The sequence below is a fragment of the Silurus meridionalis genome, chromosome 17, assembly GCF_014805685.1.
Source record: "Silurus meridionalis isolate SWU-2019-XX chromosome 17, ASM1480568v1, whole genome shotgun sequence".
NCBI classification, from domain to species: domain Eukaryota; kingdom Metazoa; phylum Chordata; class Actinopteri; order Siluriformes; family Siluridae; genus Silurus; species Silurus meridionalis.
The window spans coordinates 20,036,315-20,061,046 of NC_060900.1; the positions used below are offsets into that span (position 1 = coordinate 20,036,315).

The 24,732-nt window shown below is 39.9% G+C and overlaps 2 protein-coding genes across 5 annotated transcripts; one reads left to right on the forward strand and one right to left on the reverse strand.

The window, feature by feature from the left end:
• Window positions 1–337: 337 nt before the first annotated feature.
• On the reverse strand, window positions 338–9,448 carry adipor1b (adiponectin receptor 1b). 4 transcript variants are annotated; one of them, XM_046871803.1, is made up of 8 exons: window positions 9,146–9,448; window positions 5,213–5,426; window positions 4,777–4,929; window positions 4,368–4,539; window positions 3,934–4,120; window positions 3,591–3,772; window positions 1,969–2,168; window positions 338–1,754 (listed from the first exon to the last, which is right to left on the reverse strand). In XM_046871803.1, exons 2-8 carry the CDS (start codon window positions 5,354–5,356, stop codon window positions 1,626–1,628), a joined length of 1,167 nt encoding a protein of 388 aa, XP_046727759.1. In that variant the 5' UTR covers window positions 5,357–5,426; window positions 9,146–9,448; the 3' UTR covers window positions 338–1,625. The 4 variants fall into 4 exon arrangements, with proteins under 4 accessions (XP_046727759.1, XP_046727757.1, XP_046727758.1 ...); XM_046871801.1 differs by having other exon boundaries at window positions 9,109–9,448; XM_046871802.1 differs by having other exon boundaries at window positions 1,969–2,165; window positions 3,588–3,772; window positions 9,109–9,448.
• A 1,086-nt stretch (window positions 9,449–10,534) lies between these two features.
• Window positions 10,535–23,796, forward strand: ptpn1 (protein tyrosine phosphatase non-receptor type 1). The gene is made up of 10 exons (XM_046871385.1): window positions 10,535–10,629; window positions 10,757–10,888; window positions 12,870–12,960; window positions 14,164–14,264; window positions 17,627–17,725; window positions 18,995–19,132; window positions 19,299–19,508; window positions 20,126–20,287; window positions 20,371–20,531; window positions 20,860–23,796. Exons 2-10 carry the CDS (start codon window positions 10,832–10,834, stop codon window positions 21,158–21,160), a joined length of 1,320 nt encoding a protein of 439 aa, XP_046727341.1. The 5' UTR covers window positions 10,535–10,629; window positions 10,757–10,831; the 3' UTR covers window positions 21,161–23,796.
• The last annotated feature ends 936 nt before the right edge of the window (window positions 23,797–24,732 follow it).

Here is a 24,732-nt window from a genome sequence, read left to right on the forward strand (position 1 = left end):
AAGAAAAAAAAAAAATTCTAAAAATGACATCATTAATATCTAATTAGCTAATGTTGACTTCTATTAGATTTTTTATTTTTTATTTTTTATTTTAAATAGAAATGTTTGGAAAATAGAAATAGCTACATTAGCAAAATATATAACGATTGTGGGGATGTGAAAGAGTAAGAAGGTAGAAATGAACGCTTTCTGAGGCACCCCTTATTTATAAATAAATATCACCACCACAAATTGATGTGCAAACCTTAAATTAGGAAGTGAAATTCACAAACATGGATAATGTGAATGCAAACACTATCTGTCATCAAGAATATCGAAGTCAGACATTGACAGAGGAAACATTTAAAAATTTATCTAGGAAAAGCCTGTTTTTCACAAACTCTACAGATTATTACATGAAGTCATTTACAGCAGATGAAAGACGTTAATATTTTATACCTGTTTTCGTAGCTCTAGATACCTGCACCACCCAAAAGTCATAGCTACTGCCTTCAGCTCTGGAGCATGTTTTTCCAACAGTGTGTATAGACTGAACAAGACAGGAAGAGGTAGCACTGCTCACACAACTCTCAGTGGTCTATGACTAAATGCCGCTCAAGATATACTTTTTTTTTTTTACCTCCAGGAGTGTAACAGTGCCTTGAAAACTGAACTGTGAACAAATGCCTAAACAAATAATCCATGATTTTTTTTTTTCAACCAAACGTTCATCTACGATACATGTAGTGTTAGTGTAATAACCATGACCAAGAATTTACACTTCCCTGTATTGAAAAAAATAAATCAAACCGTTTTGCTTTAAACTCTGATATAACGGAAGTCTCGGCAGTTGTTGGGTATTAACTAAACACAACTAAATGCAAAAAAATTGAATTCTGCAGAACAGAGGGGAAAATCTGTGGTATTTACCAAGATAACACAAGTACCCCAGTTCTCCGTTGCCATAAATACCACAAAACCATGAAAGTGAAACTGTGTAAGTCTAAGCAAGTTGATAAATCATTCTTACACATCAGTTTCACCCGAAAATTTTCATTATAAAGAACGAAACAGCTGTAGTTTTTCTGATATTGAATATAACTGTCATATAATGTATACTACTTAAATGATTCATGCAATTTAACCTTTTATTATTGCTCTATTACTGCGCCAAGACTTCGAATGCGTTCCGGTTTGAGAGCGTCTTTCTAATACGCCAGGTCGCTGTAACATGATGACAAAGTTCGGAGTAAACAGGTTTTTCTCACTACAGGGAAACATGTCGCAATTCTTGCCTGTGGTAATCACATCTACACTACAGATGTCACTCAATGGAGGTTGAAACCTGCTGGACTATTCTTTTAACCAAGTAGTAAGATTTACTTATGCTTTCAAGTATTACAACAATAAAACACATTGATGATTGTATAAACCTTTTAAAATATAGATAATAATCCCTTAAAGTCAATAACAATCTTAGGACAGGTTAGTCCTAAGATCTAATCTTGATCAGTAAGTGCAGGGTAGGCAGTGGAGTAGAATAGCTCTTTCCAACCACAACTGATCCGTAAAATGTTCAAAATGCTCATCGTTTCAGTGCTAAAGTGATGAGAGGAAAGCAAGCGGAAAAGAAGTATGGGAGGTGTTTAGAGGAGAGAGTCGTCTGTGCAGCCTCCCCCCAGGCCGTAGCGGAACTCCTGCAGGTTGGAGATGCCGTAGAAGTGAATAAACGCTGCAGCCACCACCAGCACGTGGAATATTTGATGAGACTGAAACTGAGAGAGATTTAGACACGATTATTAGTACTAGAGACCAAATCTCAAATCCAGCAACTATTGAAAGTTCTCGATTTGTGCTCATAAATTTGGTTACAAACTACAACAAGAATTGGTTTTGTGGCTTGATGTGAGAATGCGGAAATGTACTATGACTAACTGTTTAACACCAGTGTACAATGTCAACTGATCCATCCTCAGAATGGTGTCTTACCCAGATATCGCATTTCCCAGGGAAGAAGCGTTCAGGGATGCGTGCTGCATACAGACCGGCTCCGGTGATGTACATGGCGCCCATTAGAATAAACCAGCCCATTTGACCCACTGTAGTTGCTTTCACAAAGCCCTCAGCGATGGTGAAATGCATTGTGGGAATGATGCCACTGAGTCCCAGGCCAAGGAACACACCTGAGCATGTTAACAATTACGCAACTGATTAGAAAATGAATTCAGAGAAATGTGGGAATGACTTACTGGATGCATGTATATAAACCATCAGGATAATCTCCATTAGGAAAGAGAACGTGGTCGGTTTTCTGCCGTGCTCACATGAACAGAATCTGCAGGTACTTATACATTGGAAAACGGGTACTCACATTTACATTATAAATATATATGAATGATCTGATTATCTGATTTGCACAGTATAATGAGTGTCCTCTTCTCACATATCCATCAACACTGATGCTTTTCATTCTTGTTTGATAGGTATGGCAGGTGCTCACTGCTGCAACATGCACGCAAGACTATTCTAGTTTTTCCCTAATCCAAATCCAACCAGTAAAATCATAAACGCACTGGGGTTGAAATTACGTATTTGTGTAGCCTGGTTTTATTCATATGTAATGAGTGCCATGTGAAAAATGGCCATTCAAGATCACACCCATCGTGAGGGAACGCTTGCTTCTCGAGTGTTTGTACTTGCTTGCTATAACAACTATTGCCTGAAGCGACTATTATTAATATTCAACACTCAAGACATGAACAAATCAAGCACTGCAGGATCTAGCATGGTTTGATCCTTTCTTGTTCCACACACTTAATAAACAGATAGTAATTACCTGTAATTATAGGTGTGTTTGAATGGAAAAAAAAAACAAATCCGTGCTGGACTTCTGGCCTTGAGCTATAGACTCCTTGCTATAGTGATCTACACTGATGAGGCATAACCTTATGTTATAATATAAATGATTATATATATTGTGTTAGTGACGCTTCTGCTGCCAAAACAGTCCTGACCCATCAAGCATTAACAGTTGCATCAGACCACACAGGCCAGCCTTCGCTCCCCATGTGCATTAATGAGCCTTGGCAGCACATGACTCTGTCGCTGGTTTACCACTGTTCCATCCTTGGACCATTTTTGATAGATACAGACCACTGCAGACCAGCACCCGACAAGAGCTGCAGTTATGGAGATGCTCCGACCCAGTCGTCTAGACATCACAATTTGACCCTTGTCAAACTCGCTCAAATCCTTACACTTGCCCATCTTTCCTGCTTCTAACACATCAAAAATGTTCACAAAATGTTCACTTAATGCCTAATATATCCACACATTAACAGGTGCCATGATGAAGAGATAATCAGGGTTATTCACTCACTGTGAAATGCCTGTTCAAAGCATATTGCAATCCTCAAAAATTTTTTTTTTTTAAATTCATGAATACTTGTACTACACCATACCAAAAGCAGCCTTTGATCTTTCAAATCTATCAATACATATAGACCATGTGTGCATGCAGTTAAGACAAGGCAGAAGTGAGTGTTATGTGCTTGTGTGGTGTGTATATGCATATATTAAAGTGTACTGAATCTGTACAGTGATTTACCTGCGTGTAGGTCTGTGGCGCGGAGTGGCGAAGCGATCCCACTGGGCCACAATGATGGCTGCAATGCCCAGCACACACACCACAGAGAGGTATATGAGGCGTGGCTGTGGAGAGCAGTAAAATGAGTAGTAGAGCCACGGAACGAATGAGCCCATGATCAGCAACGCTATGCCCGAGTAATCCAACCTAAACGCAGAAAAAAACCCGTTACACAAAAATAGAAATTACTATGTTCAATGTTACCCTAAAAATTCACCTCAGCAGAAAGGGTTGCTAATAAAGAAATGCCTAAATAAAAAAATCCAATGTGTCATCACACACACACACACACACACACTAAGACTCACTTGGAGAATGTTCGGGACACTTTCTCTGAGTGACAGTAGACTGTGTGGAAGAGCCAGGAGAAGCAGAGGCAGAGCACAGCACCCAGGAAAAACATCCCAAACACCACTTTCTCCTGCAGAGGAGCCATGAATGACACGTTTGGCCGCAGCATGGTCAGAGTACCCAAAAAGATGAACAGGATGAGACCTGGGGAAAGACAATATCATAATATTTACAGCATGAATCATGTCACGACACATTTGAAGATTTCACTCCTGAGGCATCATGATGTCAGATGTTCTCCAACTTCATGTGGGGGATAAAAAAAACATTTGGTTAAAAGGTAAAATTTACAGGCTTTTAAAGCATAATAAATATCCCAAGAATTGTATTGATCTAACAATGGCTATAAATTGATAACTGATAAGAAACATCCATAATCATTGGAACAGACCCAGTAAATGTGTCCAGATGTTCCCCGTTTCTGTATGGATCCTAAAGATGCTTCCAAAGCAGGCTCGGAAAGATGGCATGGGTGGCCGGTGACCTTGGAGTAGGTAGTCATTATCCTTTAACCAATCAGGTAGCAAGTGGAAGGGAATCACTCGCCAGCGTCCCTCCCACACCTACAGTAAGGATCAAGCGCAGGCCAATGATGTTTAGATAACTAGCAAATGATAACTTTCACCTGTATACATCCAAAATAACATTTGAGGTCTGTGCAAAGTTAAAGGACTACATCTGGTCCAAAACAGTCCACTTCCACCAGAGGTTTCATCAGTGAAACTCTCCGTATGGGCTGAATGGCATTCTTGGGAAAATTAAGAGCAATATCAGGCAAATCATATGACAAAGTTGTTTACCTTGTGTACAAACTCCTCCATTTTCTCCATGGCATGATGAGCCTGCAAAGGCAGTGTGACCATCTGCAAATCATCATCCTCATCATCATTGTCCTCCTCCTCCTCTTCCTCCTCCTCCTCCTCTTCCTCCTCACTCGGGTAAGCTGCTGCACCCTGTCAGTGTAAATGCAGATACATTTAGAGAGCCATCCACAGCGATGAAAATGGTTCTGAATCTGCTTGTGAGAGCAACATGTAAAAAAATAATGCTAATTAAAATAAAAAATTACAAAAAAAATTAAAAATAAAACAAAATAGGAACTTCTGGATTTGACACAGCTCATTTTCTTATGCACTACAACCACAAAAAAACCCTCTAACTTCATTTACATAACTTAAGCATGACCACTGTCCTTCTTTCAAGTGGTGTCGCTGCTTAAAGCAGAACAGCACTCACTCTGGGTTTGGCCAAAGCTTCTGCACTTGTCAGCAGCGGCCCGAGCTCAGTGAGTTCCATGTCTTCCATGTTCCTCTCGTCCTCCGAGACCCGGCATTCGGCATCGCTGCTGGAGCCGTTGTTGCCATGGTGTCGCGTTGTCATGGGAAGACAAACCTAAAGCTCCCCAGAGACCCCGCCTTACCCCTCAGCCAGTGATCAACGTCCTGTGATCCTGTACACAGCAAAGTTAATGGGGAAATGTATCAGCAAATTTTTCTCAAACATACAAACATGAACAGAGTAATATTTTGTTTCAAACTAAATGGATCGCAGCTGTCAGCTAAGCGTTCATACAAGCTGCATTATCATAATTATATAACGTGCATATGACGGAAATTCCACTCCCATCTTTTGATGATAAACACAGTCTAAGGCGAAAGCCAGAATAGGGTTTGTGATGTCACACACTATAAATGTTGAAGGTGTTGGTGATGTCATACATCTTCAAGGGTAAAGGAGTTGCTTTCTTCACATAGTGTCAAGTCAACGGTTTTGTATGGAAGGGAGGAGGGGGTAGCTAAGTGGTTAATGCTTTGAACACTGGATTGGAATTTTATATCCCAGCACCACTTCTTCTTCTTTCGGCTTCTCCCATTAGGGGTCGCCACAGCGGATCATCTGTCTCTATACCCCTCTGTCCTCTACATCTGCCTCTTTTAAACCAACTACCTGCTTGTCTTCCCTCACCACATCCATAAACCTCCTCTTTGGCCTTCTTCTTTTTCTCCTTCCTGGTGGCTCCATCCTCAGCATTCTCCTACTGATATACCCCATGTCCCCCCTCTGCACATGTCCAAACCATCTCAATTGGGCCAATCTTACTTTCTCTCCAAAATGTCCTACATGCGCTGTCCCGGTAATAAGCTCATTCTAATCCTGTCCATCGTCGTCACTCCCAACGAAAACCTCGACATCTTCAGCTCTGCTACCTCCAGCTCCACCTCCTGTCTTTTACTCAATGCCACTGTCTCTAAACCATACAACATTGCAGGTCTCACCACAGTCCTATAAACTCTCCCTTTTGCAGATACTCCTCTATCACAAGTCACTCCTGCTACACTTCTCCACCCTGCCTGCACTCTTTTTTCACTTCTCTAACACACTCGCCATTACTTTGCACTGTTGACCCCAGGTACCTGAACTCCTCCACCTTCTCCAGCTCTTCTCCCTGCAACCGCACCCCTCCACTGCAACCAACCTCCCTCTCATTCACACACGTACTCTGTCTTACTCCTACTAAATTTCATTCCCATTTTCTCCTGCGCATACCTCCATCTCTCCAGGCTCTTCACAACCTGCTCTCTACTCTCACCACAAATAACAATATCATCTGCAAACATCATAGTCCATGAAGACTCCTGTCTGACCTCGTCCGTCAACCTGTCATTCACCACTGCAAACAGGAAAGGGCTCAGGACCGATCCATGATGCAGTCCAACCTCCACCTTGAACCAGTCTTTCGTTCCTACTGCACACTTCACTGTCGTCACACTGTCCTCATAAATGTCCTGCACCACCCTCACATACTTCTGACACACCTGTCTTCCTCATACAATACCACAACTCCTCTCTCAACACCCTGTTGTATGCTCTCTCTAGATCCACAAACATACAAAGCAACTCCTTCTGTCCTTCTCTATACTTCTCCATCAACATTCTCAAAGCAAATATTGCGTCTGTGGTGCTCTTCCTCAGCATGAAACCATACTGTTACTCACAGATGGTCACCTCTTCTCTCAGCCTGGCTTCCACTACTCTTTCCCATAACTTCAGGGTGTGACTGATCAACTTTATTCTCCTGTAGTTACTGCAGGTCTGCACATCTCCCTTATTCTATTTCTCAGGCATCCTCTCACCTTCCAAATTCTTGTTAAACAATCCGGTTAAAACTCCACTGCCATCTCTCTTAAACATCTCCATGCTTCCACCGGTATGTCATCTGGTTCAACCGACTTTCCACTCTTCATCCTCATCGCTGCTCACTTCCTCCTTACTAATCCTATCCACTTCCTGTTTCACCATCCCCACATCATCCAACCTTCTCTTTCTCTCATTTTCCTCACTCATCAGCTGCTCAAAATACTCCCTCCATCTTCTCAACACACTCTCCTCACTAGTCAACACATTTCCATCTCCATCCTTTATTGCTTTAACTTGCAGCTCGGTCACTCTGCCTGGCCAATCGGTACAAATCTTTTCTCCTTCCTTGGTGTTCAACTTCTCATAGGGCTCTCAAGGAAGGCCCCTCAACCCAGTTGTAAGTTTCTACATAAGGAAGTCTGACAAATGGCATTTCAGTTTTTCTCAGTTGCTTTGGAGCATTTCTTGAAACATCCTAAATATTTGCAAAGTGCATTCTCAAAACAATTTGTATGAAAAGCACAACGCATTGGATTGCTTGCAAAAGCCTGTACATTTCTCAAAACCCTTAGGTTCATCTTTTAAAAGTATTTGTGTCAATGAAAATATCATTGGCATTAGAATGGAAGTCCTTTTGTCATTCTTTACAGACAAGATAGTCAAAGTGTTTAGTCATGTTGTCAGTATGATTGAAAATGCACGAGGCTGAATATCGTCTGTACGGCGCCTATGAATTTCAGCAGCACAAATGTATTTATTTGGTTGCATTATTTGATTTATATTGATTGCATGAAACTGGATAGGATTCACACCTTTACTGTACTGTACTAGTGTCTGTCCTTGGTTGCTTATACATGTTCAGAAATTGTAATGGTTGTTTTGTTCTGTCTGTATATGCATGTATAATGGATGGTTCACCGAATTTCATCTGCACATTTCATCAGTTCACAAAAAAAATGTATAGAGGATTAAGCTGGACAAAATATGACAACCGGTTTAACTATTTTTCAGTCAATGACTTGTGCAATGAAATGATGCTGAGATGTTTTGGGGGGTTAAGACTATTTAGATGAAACTAGTATGATATATTTTGATCAACATGACATAAACAACTGATAATATATGAAACAGCAGACGCTTGTACACAATCAATTAACGTACCAAAGCATTCGCAATTTGCTCAGAGCAACAAGAAATGCTTTTAAGATGTGCACGAGTGACGACATGATGTGGAGGTTGAACAAGTAGTTTTGAGAATGTCTGATCTGAGAAACGCTTCAAAGCAACTGAGGAAAAACTGTAATGTAAAATGCTGAAGTGCTTGTCGAATACTTCGAATATAATCGGATGATTACATCGAATTTCACCTGCTGATCTTACCTGGTTGATGGTACATGCTTTCATTGAACACATTCTAAAATTATGAGGAAACCTGAGACCTCAGACACTGTTTTTTAAGGCAATCCATCATCATAGTCAATATTGTGTATGACGACACAAGACAGTAAACCTTGATATTACAGTCAGGTGCATCAATGTAAGGGATTTTTCAGCTAATATATTACGAGCTTTATTTTCCATTTCACTGAATAATATTCATAATTGAACTGCTGAAGGACATTTCTCCAGAACACGGATTTTGCTGCTGGTGTATCTGATCCTCGGCGTGTTTACGTGGCACAACTCGTTCGTCCGGTTGTTTAAATTGATGGCGAAGGTAAAAATAAATAAATAAATGACCCAACTACAGCATGCAAGTTATAGTTCACACAGTCAATGTAGAAAATAAAATGATGATAATATTAATATTGAAGTTATTACTGGTAAATTCGCTTCCAGGCGCAGTAAACAGCAGAGGATTTAATTATCGCACGCGCTGCATGAACCCGGTCGGTTTGCTAAGACTGCAAACGACCCACTCTCATGACGTACATAAAAAACAAACGCAGATCACAGAAGGTCATGAGGACATCGTTCCCAGTCCCTTTCCATACCTGTTCGGGTTTTCCTGACAGACACGGTACAACTTACTGAAGCTTGAAATCAGCCTGGGTCATCAAGAAGACAAAATGGCCAGAGAGCTAGCGACACTGTTAACGCGAAAATAGCTAAGAATCGCTAAAGCAGATGATCACTAAATGCTCCGATTAAACTCCACCGGCGAGGTTATTTCTACAGATATAAAACAAGAATATCGTCTGTTAAATCTGCTGCGTGTGGCGTTTAACGGGTCCGGAGTGGTTTATTTTAAATCTGACTATAAGGATGTAATGATTAACTAGCCTAGCTGGCCTACAGAGAAACCCTCTTCCGGGGAAGAGGCAGACTGCGGGGTTGCCAAATCCTCGGCTCTAAATCCTCTGAATCGGAAACCAATAATGGGCTCTTTTCCGAGAGTCTATTATAATGCCACTTCAGTAAACACTGCATTAATGTATTAATAGATAGACAGACGGTAGGATAGATAGATAGATAGATAGATAGATAGATAGATAGATAGATAGATAGATAGATAGATAGATAGATAGATAGATGAATAGATAGATAGATAGATAGATAGATAGATAGATAGATAGATAGATAGATAGATAGATAGATAGAATAGATAGATAGATAGATAGATAGATAGATAGATAGATAGATAGATAGATAGATGGTAGAATAGACAGATAGATAGATAGATAGATAGATAGATAGATAGATAGATAGATAGATAGATAGATGGATAGATTGTAGAATAGACGATAGATAGATAGATAGATAGATAGATAGATAGATAGATAGATAGATAGATAGATGGTAGAATAGACAGATAGATAGATAGATAGATAGATAGATAGATAGATAGATAGATAGATAGATAGATCACTTTATTCACTAATCAATCAGATTAAAAAATGTGTCATTGCTGTAAGCATACACTGTTAGAAAAATATTTATTTTCGTAAACCAAAATCGTCCCGAATCAGCTTCTTCTTCTTCTTCTTAAAAAAAAAAGCAGACAAATTTCGAGGTAAAACAGTGGACTTGGCAACAGAGAGTCTGTCACATAGAGTCATGTGCAATGAAGTAGCTGCTAGTAAACAGATCAGAGAAACCTACTCATCAATTATAAAGAAATGTGTGTGCAATTACATAATTTAGATTTTTTAATTATTTATATAATTGTAATACTCTATATTTTATGTATGTATGTATGTACGAAACCAACGTGTGTATTCTAACAAAATGGGTGGGTGGGTGGGTGTTTGGGTTGGGGGAAATCTCCCCCCGCCCGGCAGTGTGGCTGCGTCCCAAACCGCATACTAGCGCACTAGATAGAATGTGAGAGCAGCATGCCACCATTACAGCAGGGTAGTGAGCGATTTCGGACATCATCTGTGCTGTGATTGGCTCCTGGTTGGGGATTTCGGGTGCGCGCGCTTTCTGATTGGCTATTGGGGCGAGCACGGGGGCGATGCGCAGAGTCAGCGCTGTGCTGCGGCGGTGCGGGAGAAGCGCGCGGCGTGTTTCCGGTAAGAGCAGGCCGAGAGACAACAGCAACGCGTTCAAATAAGCCCGAATTCGGGAGCGAACTAACGGCCCGAGCGGAGTTACGGTCCGGGTGGATCTCGCTAACAGATCCTGCGTCTTATTCCACAGGGAGCGACGGATCGGCGGTAGGGGAGCGGGCGGGTAAGAGAGAGAGAGAGAGAGAGAGAGAAAAAAAGCACGGCGATGGAAGCCGAGTTTCGGGAAATTGATGAATCCGGGAACTGGAACGCCATTTACCAGGTATTAGCCCTAGTTGATAAATATGAGATTGTGTGTTTAGGTATGGAAACACACTCGGACCGCGGTGTGTAATGTTCCGGTGATGACACTTCGCTAGCTCGCGCGCTACGCAACATAACGTAACGTACCGTAACGCAGCCCGGCAGCGCTGATAGCGTGAACTGATAGACCGCTGACACGCTAACGACTAGCTGCTCTGCTAGCGGCCACACTCCGCTTAGTGAGAACTCCTCATGCCCAAACCACTGCTTCGAGCTCATCTAATAAAAACAAAAGTTTTTTTTCTGGATTCCAGATAACTTTTACTTGTTTTTACTTTGTCACTTATATATCGTATCGTAATATTTCACTTTGGTGAATAGCTGGGCTGTTAATTCACTGACCCTGTTTTAGGGTTGTCACGATACTATCATTCTGACTGAGATACTGATAAATAGTATCGCAATGTTCGATACAGACAATATTCAATGGTTAAAACTATGGAAAATATTGGGTTAATAAGAACCACAGAGAATAGAGAATGTTCAGTTCTTGTGTGTGTGTGTGTGTGTGTGTGTGTGTGTATATGGCTGTCAAAATTAACACTGAAATAGCACATTAATGCAAATGAATTTTAATGCCACCAATTCTAACATGCGATCATTTCTTTTTGACTATTTTTAGTACAAATGAGGTGAAATTATAACCTTCAACGCAACACACATTTATTCACAACGTCCTTTCGTTTCATAAACTCGCCCAAAAAATCATTTTCGATCACTAAACTTTTGTTTTACTGATGCCAAGTCTCATATCAAGCACCGAACTCCGCCATGATGCACGCATTCGGCAATTAAAGCCGTCCGGGTGGAAACATGTCAAAAGGTCTGTTTGGTGTCCTGATAATTTACATAATTTGAAACACTATAATAAACTTTAGAACATTTACAAGATCATTTTGTCCTCATATCACTGATGATAAACCTACGTTTGCATTAAGCATCCATATTTGTCCGTGCCCATGTTGATTAGAGTATTAAAAACTTGAAGTATTTATTGAATGTACTTTTAGAACAAGTATAAATGATTTAACTCACAACGATCTAATACACACACACACACACACACACACACACACACACACACACACACATACATACATAAATGCATATTAGTTTCTTTTTAAATACAACCACACAAACCTGGTAGCATGCATTTAAATAATATTTATAGCCAAAATGTTAACATACTGTTTTAAGATTGTAAAAAGTTTGAAGTTGGACCAACTTATTTTTGTTTTTACACTATGAAATAGTATTAAACCTTTATTATTTTCTGCAGCATGACCCATTCCCTCACTTATACCCTGATAGATTCACTCTAAAAGTTTATTTCATTTCCCATATAAGTTTAAATCAGATTAGATTGATGATCTAAAATATATTTCTGTCCTATTTTCATGCAGAACCGACCACTGACACTTCACTCAAGTACATGGGTGTCTAACTGTTTTTTTTTTTCCTGCGATGATGTTGCTCATGCAAATCTCTTAACAAATTCATGGTCTATTAGTAAAGCTTCACCCTTCATCGCTCTGTCATCTGCCATCTGTTTTTTCTCCAGCTCGCTATTCTCTATCATTGAACGCACGTAAACAGAAAGCAGGTGCTTTTTTGCGAGCGCCTAATCCAGTTAAACCCGAACGAAGCCCAGAACATGGCATCCCAGCCGACCCATTTCTCATTCATGTACAGTGGGTCAATGAAAATGTTTCCTTACTTAACTGACCTACTAATATGGCCCATTATAGAGTGATGGTGAAGAAGTCAAAACAATACATGTCTGTGTGCATGCATGTGGACATCGATGTTCTCTACCGCAACAGGAACAAAGCATATGCAAAAGAAATCTAAGTACGCTTTTGTAATGCTTATTGCAGCCACTGAGAATCTTGCCTTTATCGTATGGAAGAGATGTAACAGATATTTCTTTCTGTCTCCAGGAAATCAAACAACAGTCAAGTGAACTGCCCTGCAAGTTTGCCAAACTTCCAGAGAACAGAATCCGCAATCGCTACAGAGATGTCAGCCCATGTATGTACTTTTTCTTTAAGATCGGTCTTTTATCAGGTTTTGTACTACATACTTTAATTTATAACCCACACAACATGCTTTTCAAGCTGTTTCTGATTAAATGGAGTGCTGTGTAATAGCCACAAGACAAGCCCCTGTTATCACTTGCAGTGTAACATTTATAACTGTTGTACTTCACCTCAAAGTGAATTCTGTCCTAAAGACTGTACTGCAGCTGACCAATTACGGTGACCTTTACAAACCTCTGATACTTGCGGCTTTTCTCTAAAATGCTAAATCAACATGTCATGGCAAGAAGATTCACTGTATCAACAGTTTTATTTATTTTTTTATATATTTGTTAGAACAAGTGCATTTTTAAAGAAAATTAACACGTTCTGACCAATCAGATTGGAGAATTCAGCAGCAGTGTGGGTCTGTTTGTGCATTTTTTTAGAGAGAAAGTTTACCCCAAAATGTAAACTAGAGCCCAGAATGAAACGTGATCATGGAGAGAAATATGGTTCCAAATCGGTGCTACAAAATATATCATATTAAAAATGTTTGAAATATTTGTTTCATTAAACCTCTTGAAAACTTTTATGAGCTCTCCAGCATACTACAGAATACAATCTTGTTAGCTTGCTTTATAATATAAGGTATACAATCACTACGAATCGTTTCTTTATATTAATTGGGATTTCGGATCTCAACCAAAAGCTAGAACAGTCCCATTTGCTGCTTTTGTAATAATCTGTATGCGAATTTTGCTGTATTGATGTCATACCACCTCCACCCTCTGCTTTTTTTTTTTCTTTTTTTCTCTTCCGCCTTAGTGTCTTCAGAGAGCAGCGCTGCTGTGGTTTCCTCTTGTTTTCTCTTGTGATTTTCACTCGGGCCTAAAAACAGCGTCATGTTTTTCATGTAAAAATCACCTCGTGTAGTCTTCGGCCATTTTGGAGAAAGATAACCCATTGTATTATGCAGCTTTTTTTTGTCTTGTTTTACCGAACTAATATCAGGATGATGCTTGCATTAACTAGGTGGAACTGAGAATAGGACCTGAAAGAGATCTGTGGTGTTTGTGCCACCACAGGGGCCTCTGGGAAGTCCTCCCCAGCTGCACCTGTGTGTCTGCATCAATGTTTGGCACTCGGTCATGTGATTTTAGTTTTAAGTATGTAAAACACTTACTGTTTGTGTCTCTATATTTCCCTCCTCCAGTCGACCACAGTCGAATTCACCTTCAGCTCGGCACCAACGACTACATCAATGCCAGTCTGATCTCCGTGGAGGAGGCGGAGAGAAGCTACATTCTCACTCAGGTTAGAAGACAAGGGAGAGCCAGCGGCCTCCAACGTGTCGGTCGTGATATGGGAATAACCGTATCTCCAACATAACACTGTCCCTTCAGATTGTTAATTTTTAACTCATAATAAAGACTTCTGTACATTCACACGTGCCTAAGGAGAACTGAAACCCCATGGGAACATAGCAATATACATGGCTGCTTCTTTAGATTCCGGTTCCAGGGTTTCTTATCTATCAGTGTTCTGTGGATTGGAACGGTCCACACTGTTTTTTCCCCTCTCTGAAGCGCTGTAAAACGTGTCGTGACAGCCCGGCGTTCAGCTGTGCTCTCGCTATATAAAGGTTATAAGTGTACAGTGGAATGGATTTCCTCTTTAAGAAGGCTACACACTGCATCTGCCCCTAAATAAGAACAAAAATCCATTTATATTAAAATGATTTGAAGGTCCTGCAAATGATTTGTGAAGTCAGGAAATTTTTCACCATTTCATGTTAAGGAGTTTCCCTCACATTTGCTTAGCTGTCAGTGAAATATTTGCTTAGAGGAAAAGTCCAGTTCCAGTGCTTGTTCCAGGCTGTAAATCGGAGATGTATGTTAAGAGCCGCTCGGAATCGTAAATCATTTCCTATAAATGGACATCCCGAAGTGTTCTTTCGTTTTATACAATAACAATTTTGCCCGTAACTAAAGATTTTGATTAATTAAAGACCAAGACACAGTGTATAGTTACGTGTAAGGTTGTGGAATGTCCACAAGACAAGCTCGTTCCTGTTCCGTCTCATGATATAACAGCTGTAACCAGTCATTCCTTGACCACCCTCTATATTCTCTCAAAATATGTAACTTGTAATATTGTGTGGGAAACCCCAAGGCACAAAGAAACTCCAGTGGAAACATTGCAGCTGTACTGTTTCAAAGCTCTGGTGCTGGAGATGCTTAATAAACAACTTTTTGCAAAAAAAAAAAAAGAATCGTCAACAATTACCAAAATTTCTTTGCAGTCAGAGTGTAAGTTGTTACTATAGAAATGAAAAGTGTACGAAAACAAGCACATAAAGATAAACCTGGGATTTGCTGTGCAGCCAAAACTGCTTTTGCAGAAATGTAATCAGAGCCCTCTGACCAATCAGATTTAAGAATCCAGCAGCACAATCCTTCACTATAATCGAGTTCAGCGCACTGTAACATGAGTCAGACTTTCACTGGAACTAAAGCTCTTATAATAGATCATAAATCAGCCAAAAATCTTTATTTATCCACATTCTTAGTAGATTCAGTGCCCGCATTAAAGAGATTGTATATGACTGTATTCAAAGTGAAAAGCCGCTTCATATGATGCAACACATTTCGACAATTTGTTTGCAAATAACGGCTCTGCAATGAAACGTTTCAGCGATCTTCTTTCAACCGCACTAGAGGCGTAGATGCAGATATTCCTGGCCGTCAGCGCTTTTACTTCACCTGAAATATTTTGGAATTACCATGTAAGGTCGTACCATGCGCATCTGTAGATCAAAAAATGCGGGAGGCAACGCGGCCGTCTGTTGCGCAAGCACGAACATGCTCAGGTCTGTCTCATGTTTACCGTCAACCTATTCTTCTTATTAGTGTACTCCAGTCTATTGAGGCATTTCTCCACACACATCCGCTAAGCATACGCAGTTTGCATTAATCGGATGTATTTGAGGTGGTAAAAAGTTTAAATCCAGGAAAAGACGTGAAGTTCGACATTAACTAGGACACAGGAGATGATACGAGGGAGAGAAGTTTTAAAGGAGCTTCGTTTATTCATTGTGAAATTGAATACTACTATACATGGCGCTTGTGTATGTATATAAAGTATGTTTTTTTAAATTATTTATAGGTTCATACCCAAATCATATCGCTCCCGCTATGAAAACAGTATTACAGTATCCTAGTATTATTTTTACCTTAAATACAATAGCAGTTAACATCGTGAGAATATTGTGTCATTCCGATTGAACATCTTGTAAGATCCTGTGAGCGATGACGTACAAACTAGTATTTTCCTAGTATTTACAAACTTGAAGTGAAACATTATTGGCAATTATGACATTAAGAGTTTTAATGGTTAGTGACTGATTCCGAGAAAACGCAGGAAATGCCGGCTGCTTATTTAATGCCGCTGACGTTTCCCGGCCCATTTGGAATATGTTGTGAAATACCAGAGAATGTGTCAGAATTAAGAGGTACAGACTCGTCTGAACGTGCTATTCCCTTCTGTTCAGCACTGAGATGTAACCCTGCTTAACCCTCCCCTCCTCCTTAGCCTAAAACAGAGCCTTGAGACAAATGACCATGAGATTAACTAGGCAGGTCATGATATTTCTGCTTCGCTCAGCTGGTTTAAGTGCATATTTTAATGGATTAGAACTAAATGAGGCAGATTTTCAGAATGAGCTTCACAGGACATTTCTGATACTATTGGTGGTACAATGAGTCTTAATTTGGTTTTAGAAAGCATTCTCACAGCCCCTTTAAAGCCAAATCATATTTGATAACTTTGTTTGTTTATTAGCAGAATTCTGTGTAAAAAAAAAAAATAAATAAAAATCCCTCCGGAGCAGGTGGTCGGATTTGTGGCCTGTGGTCCAAAAACAGGAGAGCACAAATCTCCATTAAAAGCCTTACACCGCAATGAACACAACTCTGGTAACCCTGGTTTGCAGGTTGAACCCATTTGATTCCATTAGTGGACACCAGACCTTCACATCCATAAGTGGATGGTCCTAAAAGTATTACCTCGAAGTTGAAGGCACACAATCCTATAGGATGTGTTTTGTATGCGATAGCATTAATTTCCCTTCATTTGAACTAGGAGACCCAAACCAGTTCTAGCATGACGATGAGCCGTGCAGAAACAGAGCTCCATGATTATAGGATTTGCAGCATTTGGAGTGAAAGATCTTGAGTGGCCTGCTATAAAGCTCTGACCTCAACACTATCGATATTAATTTACGGGTTGGAATTTACTCGGATGAATTGGATTGCTGATTGGACCACAAGACTCTTCACCCTACATCAGTACCTGACTTTACTAATTGCCTAAATCTGGTGGAGCATCTTAGTAAAGTGCTGGTTATTATAACAGCGAATGGGGACTAAATGGGTTATTTAAAAAGCACATACGAATCTTATGACCAGGTTTCTGCAGACTTTTGACTGTATGTTGTGTGAGACTCTAAAGCTAGTTATGAAATGTTAAGGTCACAAAATGTTCCTAAAACAAGAAAAGTCTTGAATAATATGTGATCAAGTTTTGCAGTTTCCCCCCTGATTTCACAGAAATACATGCAATACTTGAATCTGTCACTCTAGCTTATCTCTTAACTTTCTCTTCTCTTCTTTTTCTAGGGTCCTTTACCTAACACATGTGGGCATTTCTGGGAGATGGTGTGGGAACAGAAGACTCGTGGAGTAGTCATGCTGAACCGTGTTATAGAGAAAGGCTCGGTGAGAATCACCGACTTCATCCTTCACTTCACTCCCCCAGTTCAGCTGTACATGCTGATCATTAGCAGCAGATCGTTTAGAAAAAAAAAATGCTGTAAATACCTTTTAATAAGTATGTCCTAAGAGAATAGAACAGCTTTTATTTGTCACTTGTACATTACACCGGGGGTTAACGGTCTTGCTCATGACCTAAGAGTGGCCCTTAACCCCCTGTGCTTCAGGGGCGCCGTATCATGGCTGACCCTGCGCTCTGACACCAGCTTCTGAACAAGTTAGGATATGCGAAGAAAAGAATTTCACCGCGCTGTAATGTAGGCTGAATATGCGTCGGAAGCTCTTATGACACTGTAGGAACATTGTTTCCCAAGTAAAGAATAAAAGATGATTGGCATTTTGTTATAGGACAATAATCAACACCACCAGTACCCCTGTGAATATTTTCTTTAAAATGCAGAATGCTGTATTTCTTCGAAACAAATGACCAATTTGAATAAGCCACATCATACCTTTTTGTCATATTTATTCCATTTAATGTTGTGGAATGTCCATGAGACAAGTTAGTTCCTGTTATTACTCACAATGTATACCAGCTTTAAACAGTCATTCCGTGACCAGCCACTATTTTCTCTCTTAGTCTTTCTGAGATGAAAATTCTAGCTTGTAACATTACCCGAGAAACCGCAAAGAAACTCCTAAAGACTTTCCCGTGTCGTAAAGGAAAATTTTAAATTGAGGCTGTACCTCTGACTGATTCGAGAGACGACATAAATAAAAAAAAAAATCATAAACACATCCTTTTAGAAAATTGTTGATTTATCAGATCAGCAATTGCACTCTCATTTTAAAACTGTCTTCACTATTAGCCTAGAAACGATTCCGTACCAAAACATGTGATTTGCTTTAAAATATGCTGTCAGAATAGCGATGACCATCGCTAATTACAACAGTATCATAAATACTCGTGGGTGGGTTTTTTTTTATCTTTAGAAAAAGAAACAATTAATTTTCCAGGAGCTCAAAAGCAAAATTGTCCATGCTCTTTGTGTGGGAGGGACTGCATTATTGTAAGCTCATGTATGTGGAAGAGGGAAGCTAGCATGTATTGGCTGTCTTGGAAGGAGCATGTGTTTGCCTCACCCTCTACATCTGATGGCTATCGTGTAATACGGGAAATATGGGTGGCAAATAATCAAATAAGGGAGAAATGGGTATGGCTGTGTTTGGAGAATGGTAGGACGGAATACATTGCTGCTTGTTTTGCTGGATCAGGTGAAATGTGCACAGTACTGGCCACCGAGGGAGGAACGGGAAGCCATTTTCAAAGACACAAACTTCAAGCTGACTTTCGTTTCGGAGGATGTGAAATCATACTACACAGTGCGGCAGCTGGAGCTGGAGAATCTTTCAGTGAGAAACTTGGCTGTCCTTTTTAAAAAAAAAAATTTTTTTTTAATGAAACATTTCTTAAAACCAGATGGTTGATGTTTTTTATTATCCAGGTCAGTTACACATTTGTATTTTAGACATTTGTATCCGTGTGTAATATTAACTCTGTGTGTGCACTTGTATACAGACTCAGGAAACCAGGGAGATTCTTCATTTTCACTACACCACCTGGCCTGACTTTGGTGTGCCCGAGTCTCCTGCCTCTTTTCTCAACTTCCTGTTCAAGGTGCGAGAGTCAGGCTGTCTAAACTCAGATCAAGGACCCGTCGTGGTCCACTGCAGCGCCGGCATCGGTCGCTCCGGAACCTTCTGCCTTGTAGACACCTGCCTCCTGTTGGTGAGGGAGTCATTCATTTTTTCATTTCATAATAACTTTAGGTTCTGAATTCCATCTGTGCTGTTTTTCACTCAAATTAATATGGCAATAATATGAATTATAGGGACAACTTATCTACACTGGGAGTCATTCTGTCTTCTAATTCTGAAGAGTTTTATTTTTCAGATGGATCTATTGCTCTTATAGACTGAGATGGGAAGAATGTCATTTTTTCATTGGCTGTGACATTTCAGCATAGTTACTGTGTTTAAAGAGGACAAAATTTAGGAGGACATTTTTTTGCTTAGCTTTTAGACTCTTTTTATGCAGTTTGCCTTTAACACGAACTGAAATAATTCAGTTTCAATGAGTACTGTCTTCTCTTTCCCCAACCACAAAGCTGAACTCCTTTTATGGCAAGGAAATGTCCAATCCAAAGCCATTGCAATATTGTGAAACACATTTTCTTTCGAAGGTATCCTTGAGATTGAAAAATTAGTGTAAGTTTAGAAACATTATGAAAATATTTAGAAATTTATCCCTGAATAGTCGGGTTTAAAAAGGTGCCGATGTACTTTGATAACCTCTTTATAAACTGTTTGCTTGTGTTTTTAAATATGTTTCTTGTCTACATGTAGATGTCACTGCGGAAAGACCCGTCCTCGGTTCAGATCAAGGATGTCCTTCTGGAGATGAGGCGGTACCGGATGGGTCTGATCCAAACAGCAGACCAGCTCCGATTCTCCTACCTCGCCGTTATAGAGGGTGCTAAGTGCATCATGGGAGACTCCTCTATCCAGGTAAGAGGGTTGGTTGAATTTCTGGCATAGTAGAAATATCTGGTAGCACCTGCATTTATCGGTCATCATGTTTGTGTCCTTAGGAGTCATGGAAGGAGTTGTCAAATGAGGAAGACCCTCCCCCAGAGTTCACTCCTCCTCCAAGGCCACGCCCACCAAAGCCCCCTTACAATGGACCCCATTCCACACCGCAGTTTTTTCCTGAACATGAGGTTATCCAGGCCAACAACTTCCAAACACACAGGTGATCACATAATACAGCTGCACATCAATGCCGGCTCCACATAGCGTTTAATCCAGGCAGCATCTCGGGTCACAAGAGTTTTGTATATGTGACTAAATTTTTTTTTCCAACCCAGCAAACTATATTAGATTAGATTCCTAGACCATTGCAAGAACCAGATTTTGGATCATTTAATATGAGTTATGCTTTTACCCCCAGTTTATCTAAACATAGTCTAATCTAAAAATAAAATTTGATCTCCATAACTAAGGTTTTCTCTTTCTAGAATTGCATATAAATAAATAAAAATGCAAATTATTTGCTTATTTCTTCTCTGCCCCTCCTTCAGAACCGCTCCTTCAGAACCGCAGCTTCGCAAACGGACAGTGGCGACGGTGGAGGCCTCGGCAACAGCGTCTCAGAATACGGAATTCGAGACGCCGACAATGCCTGCGGACGAGCCTGGCGGTGCCGACGCTCCGAAGCCAAGCGACCAAGTCACAGCTATGACAGAAGCTCCGCCCAAACCATCACGTTCACCACCAGAGAAAAGGCCCGAGGGACAGTGGAGCCCCCTGCTGGCTAGCATGTGTGTGTGCACCGCGCTGGTTCTGGGAGCGTACATCTGTTACCGTGTTTGCTTTCACTGAGTTTCGCTCCCTCTCTCTTTGTCTCTCTTTCTTTCTCTCGCTTTCTCTCTCTCTCTTGCTCTCTATCTATCTATCTATCTGTCTATCTATCTTTATCTGTCTTCCTGCTTCTCTTACTCTCTCTCTCTCTGTCCCTCCCTCTGTCTGTTAATTTGAGGGTGGGCAAATAAGTTCTGCTGGCCAGCCAGCTCTCTCTACCTCCTTTGAGAGAGAAGGATTTAGGGGAAAAAAAGAGAGTAAGAGATGATGGAGAGGGACGGACACCTGCTGTCGAGCCCTTTTTCTGTTTGTTTCAAATTTTTTCCCATTTCCTTTCTCTATGCAGTTTTGAGAAAGGGTGTAGAGAAAAGACTTTCTTAGCCAAACTGCTGTTATATCCTTTTACACGACACCCACCCACACACTCAGTCTGTCTGTTCGACAGCTCAGGGCCTCGCATTTCAGGTGTCCCCCACAATATGACATCCAGGTTTTACTTATCCAAAAAAAAAAAAAAAAAACCCTTTTATTATTGCTGCAATAAGCAAGGGAATGTTTGTGTGTCTACTGTGTGTGTGTGTGTGTGTGTGTGTGTGTGTGTATATAGAGGATGTCTGTTTTTGTGTCCAAATAATAGGTTGTGTGAATACACATTTGTGTCACAGTTAAAGTCAGCATTTTTGAAAATCAGTGCAGTTTGCGTACACCATAACTGCCACACATGGACTTCTGTGGCTTTGGCAGTCTGATTAGTTTTGCCAAATATACAGTGTTTGTTTCCCTTCTGTAAGCTTCAGTGATGCCTCATGCAGAGCTCTGAATTGTGTGTGTGTGTTTGAGTGAGCGAGGAGAGGAGGGACTGCTTTTGAGTCCACTCCGAAAGAAATCTTGCCAGTCATGAAATAAAGGTTTATGTTCTTCCTGCCCATCTGCAAGGGCTCACGTTTGCACTTAGGCTTTTTTGAAAAAAGGAAACATTGTGATTTAAATATCCAAATATCTTGATCAAAGATAAGATACCAGCGTGTCCATCTTAATCGTTGGCCTGGTTTTGCTTTAGCTCATACAGAAACTCAGAATTTTGGGGGGGGTTTCTCAACATTGGTTTTGCTGCATTTTTTTTTTTTAAACATCTAGTCCATTCGTCTTGTAAGCATTTGATCAACATATTCAGGGACCCTGACCTCATTTGTATGCTGTAGTCCAGCTCTCTGAAAGCTTTTCTGGCTCTGATCCATGTAATGTTTTGAAAAGGGGCATGAGGGATGTTAATAAAATGTTATTTCAAGGTTATGACTCCGTAACCTTTGCAGGCCGCGTTTACGCACAACACCACCAGGTCCTTTAATGAGTACTTGTCCCGGGCCAAATCCCAGTTCGGCATTTGCAATCATAGCATATTTGAGTTGGTTTAAAACTTTTTCTAACGCGTCGACTTCAATGCAACTTATAGCCACCAGGAGGCAGCATTGATGCAGGCTCTTCTGTAAAAGCGTTTTTATAGGTGTTTGGCCGTCATTTGCTCTTCATGCTCCTTTACTAGCAATACACAAATCCATCTAAATGTCAGTGTGTCTTTAGAAATGGCTGTTCTTGGGATGCAGCTTGTAGTTTGCAATGGCAGCTGTGACGTTTTGTTTCCGTCACAAAACGTCATCACGGACAAACAATTTATTTTCTTCTTCTGCTTGAGAACGTATGATTTCCAATTCCAATTTTTTTTTTTTGGAGACAAATTATAGATTTTATGAAAGGAATTTTGTCATTTGTATGCTTCAGCCTAAAATTAACGAACAAATGAATAAAACAAATTTGATGAAACATAGAGGGGGGGCTGAGAAATGCTGGGAATAACATGCTTTAGTCATCTCTGCAGTTGTTTGCTCATCTGTGTGAATTAAAAAAAAAAAAAATCACTGATTATGATGGTGATGGAACGGAAAATATTAAAGCGGACAATAATGACAATGGAAATTGCATGGATTAAAGCATTGGTTTAGACTTTCAATTTTTTATTTGTATTTTTTTTTATATATATAAATATATTTCTCTCAATGTACTCAGTCTTTTGTAACTCTGCTGCCTCTTTCTAATCAGACCAATAAGACTTTTGATTGTATTTCACCTCTTTACTGGGAAAAAAACAACAATTGTGCTCATCCACTGCAGCTCTACCTTCGGTTTCGTGGTTTGAGTACTGAGGTCCAGTTTTAATCTAGTCACCATTACACACTGCCCAGTTCTTGTATCATGTCCTGAATGTAATACTTTCCTTCATCGACATCCTTTTGTCTTTACCTGTTATAATGGGTTGCTTTTGTATTATGTATATCACTTGTCTGTGAGTGTCTATGCCATTGTGTGATTTATTTTTGGAATGGCAAATTGGCAAAATCTTAAAACAAAAAAAGTTCATATTGAAGGCCTTGCTGTTCTTGTTTCCATTTGTTCCTCACCATCTTTTTTTTTTTTTTTTTTTTTGCTATTTTTTTTTTAAAATCATTGTCCTACTATTTTTTGTTTGTTTGTTTTGTAAAAAAGGACTACTGCTTTGTTGTGGTTGGATCTGATTCACGTTGGCGATTTCTGTTATTTTTTTTTTTTATGTTCAGACTGAAAGCCAAACAAATGCTGTGGTAATAAAATCATGCGTCTTACAGCTGTGTTCTTTTGGTTTTGTTTTCAGCAAACTGGTTATTCCAATATCGCATAAAAAAACACAACAACCCGGGACTGAAAGTATAGAAAACCAGGCGTGCTTGATCATTGATGCACATCTGGTTTTGAGGTTAATTGCTAAATTCTTTCATGGATATTAGAGCTCACTAATTCACTTATACTTTGTTTCTTCGGTTTACATTTTGGCATTTTTACCATGCCTCTGATGACCAGTGGTTTATTTCGCAATGCTGGAATCTCCATTTAATTATAATAGAACTTTCATTTTTTATTAGCATTACATTGGGGAAGAGGAAGTGGAAGTGTAGTAGTGTACAAGGTTTATTTAACTGTAGCTACAGTTGCCTTCTTTCCTGTGCAAGTATTAAATCTGTTTTACACAATACCTCAAATATGATAAATACCCCAGTGGCTTAACAAAAGCCCACCCTTCATTACAATTTTAATTTGTGCTCATCATAAAGCAGCCACAAGGGGGAACTTCAGGATAAGAAAGGTTTCATTACAGATATTGACTCTTGTCTTTTCTTCTGTTGATCATCAAAATACACTCATGATAACGAAGATAAACACACATGCATCAGCAGACAGGAATGAGCTCTCTTGAACAACAAATAAAAGAACATGGGGGGAAAAAAGTACATTTGATCGTTAATAAGCTCATCGGGAAAATATTTAAGTGCTAAAATCAGCCCAATTCCATTTGATAAACACTTGTTCTTACAACATTTGCCTCAGATGGCTTACTACGCTCAAGTCTGTCATTCAAGACCAAGATATTAGGTTTATTCGCGTGTTTTGATGTGCTCAGTCATACTAACCATTTGTGTGTATGTTGTCCATCATTATCTGTTCATGTTTAAAGCATTGTGAATTTATTCTAAACATCCACAACTTTTAATATAGAAGCAGTA

Coding starts and splice junctions, on each gene's coding strand:
- adipor1b (XM_046871803.1), bottom strand. CDS start 5,356: ATGACAACGCGACACCATGGCAACAACGGCTCCAGCAGCGATGCCGAA. Junction 4,930..5,212: donor AAGCTTTGGCCAAACCCAGA/GTGAGTGCTGTT, acceptor TTACACTGACAG/GGTGCAGCAGCTTACCCGAG. Junction 3,773..3,933: donor GTGTCCCGAACATTCTCCAA/GTGAGTCTTAGT, acceptor TTCTGCGTTTAG/GTTGGATTACTCGGGCATAG.
- ptpn1 (XM_046871385.1), top strand. CDS start 10,832: ATGGAAGCCGAGTTTCGGGAAATTGATGAATCCGGGAACTGGAACGCC. Junction 19,133..19,298: donor TGGAGCTGGAGAATCTTTCA/GTGAGAAACTTG, acceptor ACTTGTATACAG/ACTCAGGAAACCAGGGAGAT. Junction 19,509..20,125: donor TAGACACCTGCCTCCTGTTG/GTGAGGGAGTCA, acceptor GTCTACATGTAG/ATGTCACTGCGGAAAGACCC.